Below are 14,328 nucleotides of genomic sequence, written 5' to 3' on the forward strand. Positions count from 1 at the left end.
AAGAGGATGAAATCGGATGAATCATAAAAATTGTATGAATTTACATACGTCTATGATGTACGTAACGTGCCCATGTAATTGTGTCAACGCAACGATAAGAAGTTCCCTGGGCTGGAATATTTCGATAAGATAGGCAATGAGACCGCTGCTGATATGAATCCTCCGTAATACCAAATGTAGGATTACCAACTGCTTCAATAATCATAAATGAGGATGTTTTTTACTCAATAAATTTGTTAGATTGTGACATATTATTATGCATAATATCTATATATGAAAATAGGTATTTAATCTTTCTCAGAACACATTTTCGGCACATATTTCATCTATTTCTTTCCCACTAATCGCCAATAACGGGATTATCACTGAGCGTTGGTTCAATAGTACTCTTTGAACTGATAATCTGCCGAATTTGAAACGTTATTCATCATCGTTAATATCAGGGTTGGCCAAGATAATTTAACAAGATACAAGATATCAGATACAAGATATATCTTGTATCTTGTATCTTGTGTAACGGAGTTTATCTTATCTTTTATCTTGTATCTGAACGTTTCTCAAACAGTATTTTGTATCGTGTATCTTATATCTGGAGAATTTATTTCAATCAAATTTTATTTGAAATACTAGTCAAGATACAAGATAAATTTTTAGTGAAAAACCGGGAAACTTGCATATTTAGTAGTATTAAAACTTGGAATTATGAAGATTTAAAAACCTAAGTGTACAGCTTTGCCGAGCCGGATGCAAGGTTCTGTTGTATAATAACGTCGTTATATTTATTTATCCACAGTAAATAAACCCTCGCACGTTGGCAAATTTTGTAATTTGCATTATATTCTTAATTTGTACCACCATTAGAGCAATTATTCCAAATTTCAACTGAATATACTGGTAATAATAATTTCAGCTCCATTGAATAATTTAAAAAAATCAGTATGGGTCACCAATGATGAAATCCTCATATCTGTTTATAAATTGTAAACAGAGGGTGAGGACTTGCATTATAAATGACAATGCAAGTTATGAGTCTGTTCTATCATTATTAACAAGTTACTCGGCTACAATACAAAAAAGTCAAGTGGTGCTTCGTTATTTCATGTTTTTTTGCAAGCTCCGAATAATTTATCTTGTATCTTGAAAAAATTATTTCAAATAAATATCTTTTATCTTGTATCTGGGATCACAGTAGATAAAATCTATCTTGTATCTTGTATCTTGTGTAACTCTAATTATTTGTATTTAGTATCTTGTATCTTAAGGTTTCGTTCAAATATTTTGTATCTTGTATCTTGTATCTTTGAAACAAAGTATCTTGGCCAACCCTGGTTAATATAACTTTTATTTTTAGGAAATGCATTATTACAATCCATACTTATATTTTGTCCAATTTAATTTAATCCATTTTCAATTTTTAGTCGATATCGATTGCAAAAATGAATAAACCGTCGCAAACGCGCATACGGAAGTAGCTTCAGACTACTTCACTCCAAGCACTCCCACGACATCGCGGGAACACTTGATTTTACTGTATTTCATCTATACATTCAATTTTTTCAAAAATCTCATTTTGCCCCGACCACACCCCCTAGTGACGAGGGGGTGTGGCACAACTCGGGAGCACTTTATTCTACTGTATTTTATCTATGCATTCAATTTTTTCAAAAATCTCATTTTGCCCCGACCACACCCCCTGGCGCCCGGGGGTGTGGCACAACGGGGGAACTCAAAATTTCACTCCATTTCATCCATAGATTCAATTGCACTAAAAATCTCATTTTGCCCCGACCACACCCCCTGGCGCCCGGGGGGTGTGGCACAACGGGGGAACTCAAAATTTCACTCCATTTCATCCATAGATTCAATTGCACTAAAAATCTCATTTTGCCCCGACCACACCCCCTGGCGACCGGGGGTGTGGTCCGGTTGCACCCAAAAGTTGATAGGATCCTCCCCCTGGGGTATTATGTATGATGGCGAAAACCGATTTCGATTATCTTTATCCGTTCTCCCGTTATCCTGCTGACAGACAGACGGACGGACGGACGGACGGACGGACGGACAGACAGACGGACATAACGATCTTATAAAGGGCTTTCACCCCTTAATAAAACCCTGTGATCAAGAAATAGCAAGAAATAGAAAAGTTTTCCTGTAAATTTTTTTATTGAATTCTACACTTTTTCAATGAAGTAATCGCAAATGAAATGAATGATGAAGACAGATTTAGACATTGATTTTTTATAGACTTTCGACTGAAGACTTATCCCTTGATTTTTATAATCACTGCTTTACCTACTAATTTGTATCATAAAGTATAACGTGCAATGCACCTTTATGAAGTACTTTCATCCTTCGTAGTAAAAAAAAACAAATAAAAACACCATTTTTTAATCCCTTGCATATTTTTCCAACAGTTCTTGACCAATATCCTTTGATGCGAAGGACCATGGAGTCTGTCGCAGCAGAGAGGTAATTGCACCATTATTTGAGAAGATACCTACAAATAAACTAGATAAAAGTGCTCTTGTCACCAACCAACCGAGCAGTCCATGCTCCATCGTGATTGCTAGTTTTGTATTTACTAATTCACTCCAAGTTGCAGAGAGGCTTGCGTCTGAAGCAATTAGTCTTGTATAGTTTGGCGTCACGTCCGTCATGGTGTCACATGTCAAAACTGACAAGTGACACTTTTTCGTCACTTTTCGTCACTGTGACGACGTCATTGTCACAGGTGACGATGTCACAGTGCCCATCTTCGAACTCGTCCTCTCTATTGACGTTAGGAGTTTACGTTCAAAATTTCAAGTGTCTATGTCTTTTCGTTCAAAAGTTATCGGAGCTACGGACAGACAGACAGACAGACAGACAGACAGACAGACAGACAGACAGACAGACAAAGTCTTCACATAAAGTAGCTGAAGCTACTTAATAAATAATGACGGTTTATACAAAAATGCATAAAATGGCTAAGGACCTAAGTACACTTTACTCTCCAAATTAATAGTACTGATATGTTCTTAATTCCATAGGAAGAACTTTCATTGGTGATCATGTTTTAATATTGCAGAATTTGTGTAACTGTAAATGCATGCAATGCAACACAAGCAGTAGAAAATAATTTCAAATGTGTATTTACATACTTACTCTGAAGTTAAAGCGTTCTGCATTTATTAAAAATACCTTTTTCCAAATCATTATATCCAGGATTCGTCGTAAATGTTTACAAACATGTTAATTTCACTTTCATTCTCAAACATCATGTCTACAGTTATTAATACGTATATCTGTGTATTTACATGAACTGGCTGTGTGACTTTAATGCATTTCTCTTTTCCTTTTAATTATGATGATTTTATAATTATAGCACGTCGCTGTTGTCAGTTGTAATACTCCTGAACTTTAACTTCCATCATCCCGCGCTCGTATCCTTCCCATGCTATTAGTATGGTAGGGATACGAACGCGGGAATCAAATTTTGATGGAAGTTAAAGTTCAGGTATATTAATCTACTTCATTTTTCTCCAAGATTACTTTTCTTTTGCTAATCTCCGCTTTATTCCAAGACTTATGAATTTTTCATTATGCATCATCTACACATTTGCACTTAATATAAGCGAAAATAACACAATCAAGTCATATTGATGAAAATGTAATGTTTCATGTTATTGATGCGAATAAATTGAAATCATACATTTAATTTCCTTTGTTGTTCGCTGTAAATTTATTAATTTCAATTCAAGCTTATACTTTCAACTGTTGACATTGTCTCCGGAGTAAAATCTGCATACACAACTTATCATTGGGACTTTCGAATAAAATGGGGCTGAGTTTACAGAAATATTCTCAAATGAACAAACAAATTATGGAAGTCAAAAAAGCACTTGAAATTTTCTTACTCTACATATTTCTAAATATTTGTAAATAATTAAATTATATGTAAATAATTATTTCTTTTAAAATTTAACGTAAATTGACTTTGTAATTTTTTCGGAATCCTCACCCTCGTTGTTACTATACTTCAAATCGCAGGAAGTTTATCAAGTTTTTTTCTTGGTTTGTTGTTGACACTACCATTCTAAAGGCTACAGAGGCACTATGAGTTGCATTATTAAGTAATAATTAATAATTTTTAAGGTTCAGCTTCCCTGCAAGAATCTAACTAATTTCATTCAAATGAGTTGCATCAGTTTTGTCATTACAATAATAATATTTAATTAATAATAACAATTAATTAATTTACTGACTACAAGGTAGCTAATTAATTTCAATTAATTAGAGCTACGAGTAGAATCACAAATTCAAATATGTTGTGCATTTGATTTACGATTCAGATCAAACTAGGACGAAGCTAAAAATGAAAAAAAATCTATAAATTACCTTGCATGACACATAATTTTATTAATTAATTACCCACTACATTAAGGATATTAGTGGGAGTATCGTGATGATTTTTAAACAATAATTCAATAGTTTAATACTTTTGTGTAAGTATTTAGTTGATATGACTGAGCTTTTGGGAAAGGATAATATAGTAACAATTAATAACAAAGTGGTGAATCTGAACGGTAACAAATGTACAGAAAGTTGTATAAATAAATAACTAAAAGATGTTGTGTATGTCATTTTTTAATAGATAGATACTCATTGGGCCAGGGTTGTATTGTTATACATATATATTTTTAAGTATTAATATTCCATTAAGATTAGGCTGAGGTGATCACATTTCTACCTTTTAAAATCTTCTCCGTTTTTTATTCATTTATATATTGAAACCAATACTAAATTCCTTGTGAGGATTTCTTGCCTTATTAAAGTTTAATAATTACATAATTTAATAACAAGGTTGAGCACCAGCATTCGCACCTTCGGTAAAATACAAAAGAATGTAACAAACGGAAGCTGTTATATTTATTTATCCACTTATTATTAAATATCATTATATTAAATATATTTACTTCGAGAATACTTTCGGTTTGCTTTTACTTGGGTATCAATACATGTGTAACTGTAGCTGATTCTAATACTGAATACCTTTGATAGTACAGCAAGAATAATAAATGGAGCAGTAGATAAAAGTTGGAAATGGCGTTGCTGGGATAAAATCTTGAAAAGAAATGCCTGAGTGAGATAAATCGGTGATTCGGTACTAAAAGTACATATATTTATTTAGCAGGTTCACTAATTTTCCATTTGAATCCCATAATGATGACAATGCATTGCCATACATTGACTCTCCTCCATGTGTGAAGCAATCTTTATTCTTCCTGCTATTTTTGCACCATATTTTACATAGTACACTTTAGTGTAAGACCTAGTAATACTTGTACAAATGTCGTTTTTAGATATAAGGACTGTTTTATGAATTTGATCTAAAAATTTCATCTGTAATGAAACTACTACTCTCTGATCACAGGTGAACATGACGACGACCAACCATTTCAGTGGGTGAAAGGAAAACATAAGGCGCATCAAAAAAAAGTGTACAATATTATTTTCTTTCCATGTTACAAGCTAATAGATTGACGTTTTGTGATTTTATTGACATTGACTCGACTTGATCGAATGATTGATTGATTGCCTCTACAAAATATGTGTCTGTTCCTAATTCTTAGTTTTACTACCGTGACTCAGAGGATGAGATTGGGTACGGATTTTGAGACTCTCTGTTGATATATTCATGTTACAGGTGGGTGGGGTTGATGGTTTCATTTGGATGGATTTATTATTTACAACTAAATATATGTGGTGCACGGGGATTTAACGACATGGGGGCTCAGTGCACCTACTTAACTTTTAAATGCATACAAAATTACGTTTTCTACGTCCAATTTCGCAGAGATGGACTTGATTATTCTTAGAGTTACACTATCGGTAGTTTTGCACATCACTATATCTTTTGAATATATGTAACAATATTTCATGTCTATGTAAATATCTTTTTGGGCATGTTTACCTCTTAGCGTAAAAATGTCGTACTCTATAGTTTCATACTTCTTTCGGTTATATAAATTATTAAAATTATCCTGAAACGGTCAATTCGTTCATTTCTATAAAACTATTGCTTTTAGGAAAGGCTGTATCGCATCTCAGTTTTATTTCGCTAGGTTATTCAAGGGAAATGATACAACTTGTAAGTACGCATGTACATACGTACGTGTCCATACATATGTACTCATCTACATATTTAAAAGTATTTGGTTTGTCTCATCCCCTATACTCAAGTATGTAATGGTTAATAGTCTTTATTCGTATTATTGGGATTGCACTTAATTTAAGCAATGGCATATGTATTGTTTATGACAATATAATCACGGGAGACGGGGATATAAAATTGGCCTATGAGTTCAAGTATTTTAACGGTAATGAGTACTTGCTCCTCCAGACCCACTGTCGGTCGTCTTGGGCGTAGTTCTACTGCTATTTGATGAGCTGGATGTTTGCTGAGGTGGCATATTTATGACGGTTGATTGTGATGAGGTGGTGGTAACTGGAGGGGTTGGTGAAGGTCGGCTACTCATCGCTTCTGAAAAACTACTGGTGCTACCCTTGTCTTTTCCTGAAATCTTTATACTTGAAGGTGGAGACGGCGTGGGTTTTGCAACTCCTGGCTTTGTCGCTTGGGTCATTCGACTCGGCACCGGTGCTGGAGCAGCAGCGGCGACTGGAGGAGCAGCAGTGGTAGTCGCAGATTTGGTTATAGATAAAGGCTTTGAAGATGCGGGAACAGAACTTGGTGTGGTTTGGGGTCCCTTCGCCCTCGAGACTGGGGAAGCCTGCTGCACGCTAGAGCTGGAGCCAGCAGGGGAAGGTCTTGTAACAGTTACTGAAGGGGAACTCACTGGTTTTGAAGAGATAGACGAAGTCGTCGTGGGTTGTTTAGTTGAACTTGAAGGCATAGAGGAAGTGGTCATGGACTGAGTTATGGCCGATGTGGGGCTGCCCCCTGTCGTGGTGGGGGTTGGTGGAGTAGCCGGTCCCACAAAGAAAGTCGGTTTAGGAGTCTGTTGACTAGTTGTTGAAGAAGCAGGAGGTGCAGACACGGCTGCCGAAGTGGTAATGGTAATGGGCACCACAACCAATGGCTGCCCGATAACATGAACTTGCGATGTAGTCGTCGTAGTAGTTGCTGGGCCAATTGTGCCCGTCACCTGCGAATATGAAGGTGGTTTCTCAACTCCTGCTTTACCTCCGGGGATCGGTGTTACTGGGGCCGACGCCGTTTTGACAATGACATCAGCATTAGTCGATGAGTGAGCAGCGCCCGATGGTTGACTAGTCCCCGCCATGTGGCTCATTAGTTGTGGGTGACCCATGGTAGTGAGAAGTGGGGCAGTGACCGCGGCGACGAGGAGCTTGGACGACATTGACGTGACGGCAGATGAACTGATGGGTCCGGGTGTGGTGGTGGGCACGGTATTATTTAACGTTTCGAGTGAGGCGAGAAAACAATTTTCAGATTTCGGACGAGGCTGAATTAAGTAAGAATAAGATATAAACATCAGCAATTTCCCAGTGAAGAATAATGTGCATAAATATTCCCAAACTTACCAGATTAACTTTGGCTAAAGCTTTTGTCTGTAATAAATTAATATAACATTTCAGCCCAATAATATTTCATCATCAACTTGAGGGAAAGTTGTCTTCCCTCAAGTTCCTCAAACTTTAATTTATAATATATTATTCTATTTGCTAGTACTATCAGTACAAATTCCATAACTTCTGCTGTTGCAAAAGTTGTATAAATATGTATGTCGCACATTTTTTATTCAACAAAGATCTCGGTCACAATAACGTGTCTGGATTAAGCTTTCTGATGCACGTAGTTTATTTTTAAATAAAACTTTCAACTAACCAACTCTCTCATGTCACATTTGTCCTTGTCTTTGGATTTATTGCTTGGAGGTGGGGTCGGCTGCAGATCCACTTCTTCGTCTTCGTGCGCCGCTTGTTCTGGAGTCATGAAGAATTATTAATGGTTGCATGATGAAGTGTGTACTTATTACTTATTTTGTTCGTGTGTGTTTAGGACCTTACCTGAGAGAGCAGTCACAATGGCAGACACCGATTGGTCCTGGAAATATTACATAATTGGAATTTAAAATATATGTTTTTTTTAGTTTATGCATGCAAATAATTTGATACCTCTCGTGTCGCTACTAGGTTCGGGTTCTTTCCAATTTTGTTCAGTCTGAAATTACACAATTATTGCATTATTTGTAATGTTCCTTAAAAGATAAGAAAGCTCTACTTTTACTTCTCAAGGATACGTACGTACATTTCAATATTAATAAATGAAATGGTAGGTCACCTCACACTCATTATTTTTTAACCCGAACCAGGGCTTATTGCTTGAATGAATGTGTGTAATATTTACAACAAAGCCCATTTTATATGCATCCTTTTATTCAGAACACGATTTAGTCAACGATTTATGGGAATGATCCAACGCTATCTGATAGAATGCCTGATCATCCACGCTGCTCAGAAATATCATGCTCATCTTATCTAAATATCAAAATATTGTTGAGTAAAAGTTCAGTAACCCAGAATTACAAAATCTGCAACAAAGTCACATTTGCCGTTGTTTTATTGGAGTTAATAAAAGTGTTCGTGTTGCGGTTGCCAGTGTTTTAATTGAAATCTATTTTTACCCTCGCAGTTCTAATTTGCCCGTGAATCAGTCAAAATTACAATATTTTAGGGCTTCTTTACTGAACCTTATTTAACTTACGCCTCCTAATCAGGGTTGAAGCAGACCCAAAACAAAACTTTGGCAAAGTGCTATTTCCTATCGTTTTCCTAACGTTGAGAATACCCTTTGTTGAAATGACATCCGAATTAATTAAACCACCACCGAGAAACTAATGAGAAACTACTGATGATGAGCCGACGAACGATGAGAGATATTCGAAAAAGTTAGTAAAGTATAAAGTCAAGTAGAATCATTATACGTCAGGAAAGCAGTGAGTCACGCCGACCTCAACAAAGCTCAAAGTCTGTGCTTTCTCCACCACCCGTCCCTCCTTCTTACGGAGGATACAAGACAATATCGCTGTCCATGTTGGGTGTGCTTTCGTACGTATTTGTCCACGATCCAAAGGATTCGTTTTATTTCTCCACGACAGATACAAATATCTCTACATTTGGGCTCCATTCAGTAAATCTCAAAAGGTTCGAATCTTCTGATTGAATAAACAAATGTAATCATTTGTATGCTTAAGGTATTTGTACTTGTCCTGCCATTTCACGACGACGTTCACCGTCAACCGTGCTACAAATCCGGACTAAACTGGCTTGAAATATAGGATACGAAATTTATTATTCCTGTCGTTTTTTGTCGCTGTTCCTTTCATTCTGGTTTTCTGTTCTCCATCTCTCCCTTTGTATCTCTCAAATTAATTTTGTGTACCTTCCATGCTCTCTCTCTCTCTTATTAGAGCTTGTGACTTTTATTCTTGAAGGGCAAAAATCAAATCAAACTTGAGCAAACAAGTAAGTTTGGAAGCTTATGGGAAAAGAACACGAATAGAATTGCAATAAATATATTGTTTCGTGTTATGTAGGAAAGAAGAATATTGTGATGCTTCCTTTGGATGCCTATAAAGTCCTAACAAACGAATATTCTATATAAACTTATAGTCAGAGGGAGGGTGTCCCACTTTTCATTAATCACTCTCATTCCATGAACGGTGTGGATGGAGCATGCAGCGTCAAGTAATATCCAAAGTTTTGAGATAAAAAGTCTTGTGCTTCACAAGTAAAACTTTTACGCCAAACTATACAAGACTAATTGCTTCAGACGCAAGCCTCTCTGCAACTTGGAGTGAATTAGTAAATACAAAACTAGCAATCACGATGGAGCATGGACTGCTCGGTTGGTTGGTGACAAGAGCACTTTTATCTAGTTTATTTGTAGGTATCTTCTCAAATAATGGTGCAATTACCTCTCTGCTGCGACAGACTCCATGGTCCTTCGCATCAAAGGATATTGGTCAAGAACTGTTGGAAAAAATATGCAAGGGATTAAAAAATGGTGTTTTTATTTGTTTTTTTTTACTACGAAGGATGAAAGTACTTCATAAAGGTGCATTGCACGTTATACTTTATGATACAAATTAGTAGGTAAAGCAGTGATTATAAAAATCAAGGGATAAGTCTTCAGTCGAAAGTCTATAAAAAATCAATGTCTAAATCTGTCTTCATCATTCATTTCATTTGCGATTACTTCATTGAAAAAGTGTAGAATTCAATAAAAAAATTTACAGGAAAACTTTTCTATTTCTTGCTATTTCTTGATCACAGGGTTTTATTAAGGGGTGAAAGCCCTTTATAAGATCGTTATGTCCGTCTGTCTGTCCGTCCGTCCGTCCGTCCGTCCGTCCGTCTGTCTGTCCGTAGCTCCGATAACTTTTGAACGAAAAGACATAGACACTTGAAATTTTGAACGTAAACTCCTAACGTCAATAGAGAGGACGAGTTCGAAGATGGGCACTGTGACATCGTCACCTGTGACGATGACGTCGTCACAGTGACGAAAAGTGACGAAAAAGTGTCACTTGTCAGTTTTGACATGTGACACATCATTTTTAACTATTTTTCAATGAGGAATTCGAAAATTCATGTCATTTTGCGGTTGGACGTCACCTGTGACGATGACATCGTCACAGTGACGAAAAGTGACGAAAAAGTGTCACTTGTTAGTTTTGACATGTGACACATCATTTTTAACTATTTTTCAATGAGGAATTCGAAAATTCATGTCATTTTGTGTTTGGACGTGACCTGTGACGATGACATCGTCACGGTGACGAAAAGTGACGAAAAAGTGTCACTTGTCAGTTTTGACATGTGACACGTCATTTTTAACTATTTTTCAATGTCAAATTCAATGGTGACCTCCATTTTGACCTCAGAGGTCATGTAAAGGTCATAGGACATATCTATTTCAATTTCAACTGAAATTTAACCCCGAATTCAATGGTGACCTCCATTTTGACCTCAGAGGTCATATAAAGGTCACATAAGGGTTATCAACTGTTAAATTTGACACAAATAAGACACAAAAGTCGAAAACACGTCAGAAGTGTCAATCTTAACAAATTTTCGAACAATTTGATATTCACATTGACGTATGACACTCCTTTCACCCCTTGGTTACATGCGTTGTAACGGTTTATTTTATATCTTTAAAGTCCTTTTGTTTGTCTTGATAAGAAATTCACTCCGTTTGCGTAACTTTCACCACAACTCTGTAGCCACGAGAGAGAGAAAAGGAACGAAGGGAGCGTCTCAATTTTACCTGCGTTGAAATGTTCCACACTCAGGGAGAAGAGGTTGCAGTATGTTTCCGCCCTTACGCTGGCCACTCTCCTGCAATAAAACAAACTCGTATGCACATGGATGAAACGTGGTCTCTTGATACATGTGTGCCTAAGTTGGTTGGGAAGAAGAAGTTGCATAATATCTAACAATTTCGTAACAGAGTGGATGGTATTTGCTACAATGTGGTACAGAGTCGTCATCGTAAATTACTGGAATTAAAGGACAATAAATTAACAGTATCTGGCAATGCAAACCGGCGTATTTTGAATGACGTAGCTTTCACCTCGGCTTTGTTCTGGTGAAGGAGAGGAAGGAATTGAGACGGAAGAAGAGTTGACTAGGAGAAGGAGAGACACAACTCGCGGACACTGAATTACCCGAATGGCGAAGGAAATCTTGGACTGTTAGAATGTTCAAGGAAAATGCGGTATTTCTTAATGAACCTTGTGGGAAAGAGGAGAGAGAAACAGCAAACGTGAAAAGGAACCCCCACCAGCAGAAGTAAATTAAGTTCTGTCATTTCCCAACAAGCTGTCTAATTCTAATGTAAATGCAAATGTGTTTGTCAGACAGAATATCAGTGTTGGTGATGAAAATGCTGTTGCAGTAGTATCTAAAAGTCGGAACTGTAATTATTGTTGTCTTCTAATGGGAAAGGTGGGAAGAAAGTGTGAGAGTAAATCATTTGAGATGATTGTAACGTGTATTTGGAGAAAGTTATGGTTAAAATTTCTACCTACAACGACCTTACAAGAGATCTCCAATAAGAATCGTGTTACCTTGCGTTTGTGAGGAGACATATTTCCCCAAAGTAGGACCCATCTGATAAAGATGTTGCAACTTCGCCATTGGCCATCACTGCAAATGTGTAAAGCGGTGTGTTAGATCATACTAAAAAATTGATATACATGAATTTTCTACTTCTAGGAACACCAGGTAAAATAAAAGAACAAGTACTTACCAATGTCGACAATGCCCTCTTGAATAAAATACATTTTCGTTCCTATCGTCCCCTCCTTTATTATTATATCACCTGCAAAACCAACTCGTTCTATTGGACGCGTCACAAGTAAGGAAATCATAATGGAGATGAATCTTACCGGGTTGGAAGACCTCGTATCTGCAAATTCACACATATGAATTAACACACTCAAAGTCTTTATCATATAAAATTAATAGTAATTCTATGCACTTACTGGAGTTTAGTGACCACCTGAAAAAAATATAAATTTCTGTAAATATGTTTGATGATTCATGTGTTTTGTACGCGCTCCGAAGGATTTTAATAAAACAAATCCCCAGCCTCGTGGGTGAGTTAATTTGTACATAAAACATTTTTTAAATTGCTACACGATAAGCATAGAAAGTGTGATAAAAGACTGAATCACTACCACCAGTTATAATCTTAATCTTATTATATTGAATTATTAAATAAGTCATCAAATATTTATACTCACTTCAGAGACAAAATCAGGGTCTGCATTAGCAAAAAATGGAACCGAAGCTACCAGTGAACGGCAGTTGTAGTTTATTACATCCTAAAATATGGTTAAAAATCAAACGATTAGTAAATTTTGATATATGCATGAACCAAAGATTTATTTCCTTTATTTGTATAATTTGTTTGCAATGATCACTATCATCTTTTATGACATACAAGGAAATATAACTTGCAGTAGATTACAGTCACTTTTCTTACCTCTCTCAGCTTTTCAGACAGTTCTCCAAGTATGGCGTCCTCATCAAAGAATTTTCCTGTTTATCAAATTATTTAAAAAAATTTAATAAGTATATCTCAAGAAAACATAGGGTAATTTAAGTGTCATTTTCGTCTTAAACGATATCACTAAATTTTTTTAGGAATAACTTGCTTGCCTTGATATCTGTGCTCGAAATATTCAGAAATGCGGGCTGAAAATTAAAATAAGAATTATTTGTTATCCGTAAGCGATCCCAATCGTTCCTAATGCCGCACAAGAAATACTTACCTCGCATATTCCTTGGAAGTTTCCTGTATGCCATGTACTCCTCCACTTGTTTCAACTAGACAATCAAACCATATATGTATCAGTCAAGAAATGTAAATATACATGCAGGCATGTACATATATACGTATGTATTTATATTCATCCACCGCCCATGAATATGTTGGAGAAGCTTTCACTTGATTTTGATTAAATTTGGCTAGGAATTTGTGTTTCGAGAAATATCAGCAATATGCGAACAAATACATACGTCACTACATACCAGCAAATCCGATTTGATCCATTTGTGGATCACAATCATTTCCTACTCAAGCACATAACTTTAAGCGCTTGTTTTCACATCATTTTGCTCGTAGTAAGCACATGAATGATTTTTCTCGTTCTCCATATTTCGTAAGTTTTGCATGCATGCACCGAAAAGCTCGTCCCATTTAGTAGCAAAATGGGGAACTAGAAATTATTTAGTCAAAGTCTGACGAGAGGTTTAGATGGAATTAACAACAATATTTGAAAAATACTTATGTACACCCAACTCAAACTCAAATAAAGCATTTCCTTGTATTATTCACCTTCTACGTTCAAGTTTTTGTTGTACTTTGAGATGCTTGCGGATGAAAGTCGTTGCAAATGTAACTTAACAAATGTCTACTATTCGCTCTAAAATCTCGTCTGGGTAGTCTCGGAGGAAAGAATGAAAATAATCCGGAGCACGCCTTCCTCTTGTTTTCACCACTCTTCTGGATGTGTGCCACTGCTGCTTGAATAAAGCTGAGGTTGCACAATGCGGAAATTCTGTAAAGAATAGGAAGGAATTGCCCGAAGGAAGTGTCCGACTTATGTCTAAGGTAAAATGCCCAATAAAAATAACACAAAGCACCAACCACCCAGTCGGTGAGAGTGAGACAAGTACATTATGTGAGTAAAATTGAATAAAAAGAATCGAGCTGGCTATACCCAGAAATCTGGAGAGCTTTATTTTTCGCTTAAGATGTATCCTTGCACTGCACACTGCCCCCAT

At 36.3% G+C, this 14,328-nt stretch overlaps 1 protein-coding gene across 4 annotated transcripts in view; it reads right to left on the bottom strand.

Moving 5' to 3' along the window:
* Positions 1-3,695: 3,695 nt before the first annotated feature.
* Positions 3,696-14,328, bottom strand: part of LOC110842289 (potassium/sodium hyperpolarization-activated cyclic nucleotide-gated channel 3) — an 86,110-nt gene continuing 75,477 nt past the window's right edge. For all 4 annotated transcript variants that reach the window (XM_035851554.1, XM_035851544.1, XM_035851551.1 and 1 more), the window contains 15 exons: positions 13,314-13,368; positions 13,201-13,236; positions 13,025-13,080; positions 12,783-12,863; positions 12,522-12,538; positions 12,426-12,445; positions 12,287-12,358; positions 12,105-12,183; positions 11,303-11,373; positions 9,948-10,002; positions 8,146-8,191; positions 8,038-8,074; positions 7,856-7,953; positions 7,552-7,578; positions 3,696-7,472 (listed from right to left, as the gene is read on the bottom strand). In XM_035851554.1, the coding sequence (XP_035707447.1) occupies positions 6,357-7,472; positions 7,552-7,578; positions 7,856-7,953; positions 8,038-8,074; positions 8,146-8,191; positions 9,948-10,002; positions 11,303-11,373; positions 12,105-12,183; positions 12,287-12,358; positions 12,426-12,445; positions 12,522-12,538; positions 12,783-12,863; positions 13,025-13,080; positions 13,201-13,236; positions 13,314-13,368 (1,866 nt within the window). In that variant the 3' untranslated portion in view covers positions 3,696-6,356. The remainder of the gene's footprint in view (positions 7,473-7,551; positions 7,579-7,855; positions 7,954-8,037; positions 8,075-8,145; positions 8,192-9,947; positions 10,003-11,302; positions 11,374-12,104; positions 12,184-12,286; positions 12,359-12,425; positions 12,446-12,521; positions 12,539-12,782; positions 12,864-13,024; positions 13,081-13,200; positions 13,237-13,313; positions 13,369-14,328) is intronic.

This window comes from Folsomia candida, unplaced genomic scaffold (genome assembly GCF_002217175.1).
Source record: "Folsomia candida strain VU population unplaced genomic scaffold, ASM221717v1 Fcan01_Sc001, whole genome shotgun sequence".
Taxonomy (NCBI): Eukaryota; Metazoa; Arthropoda; class Collembola; order Entomobryomorpha; family Isotomidae; genus Folsomia; species Folsomia candida.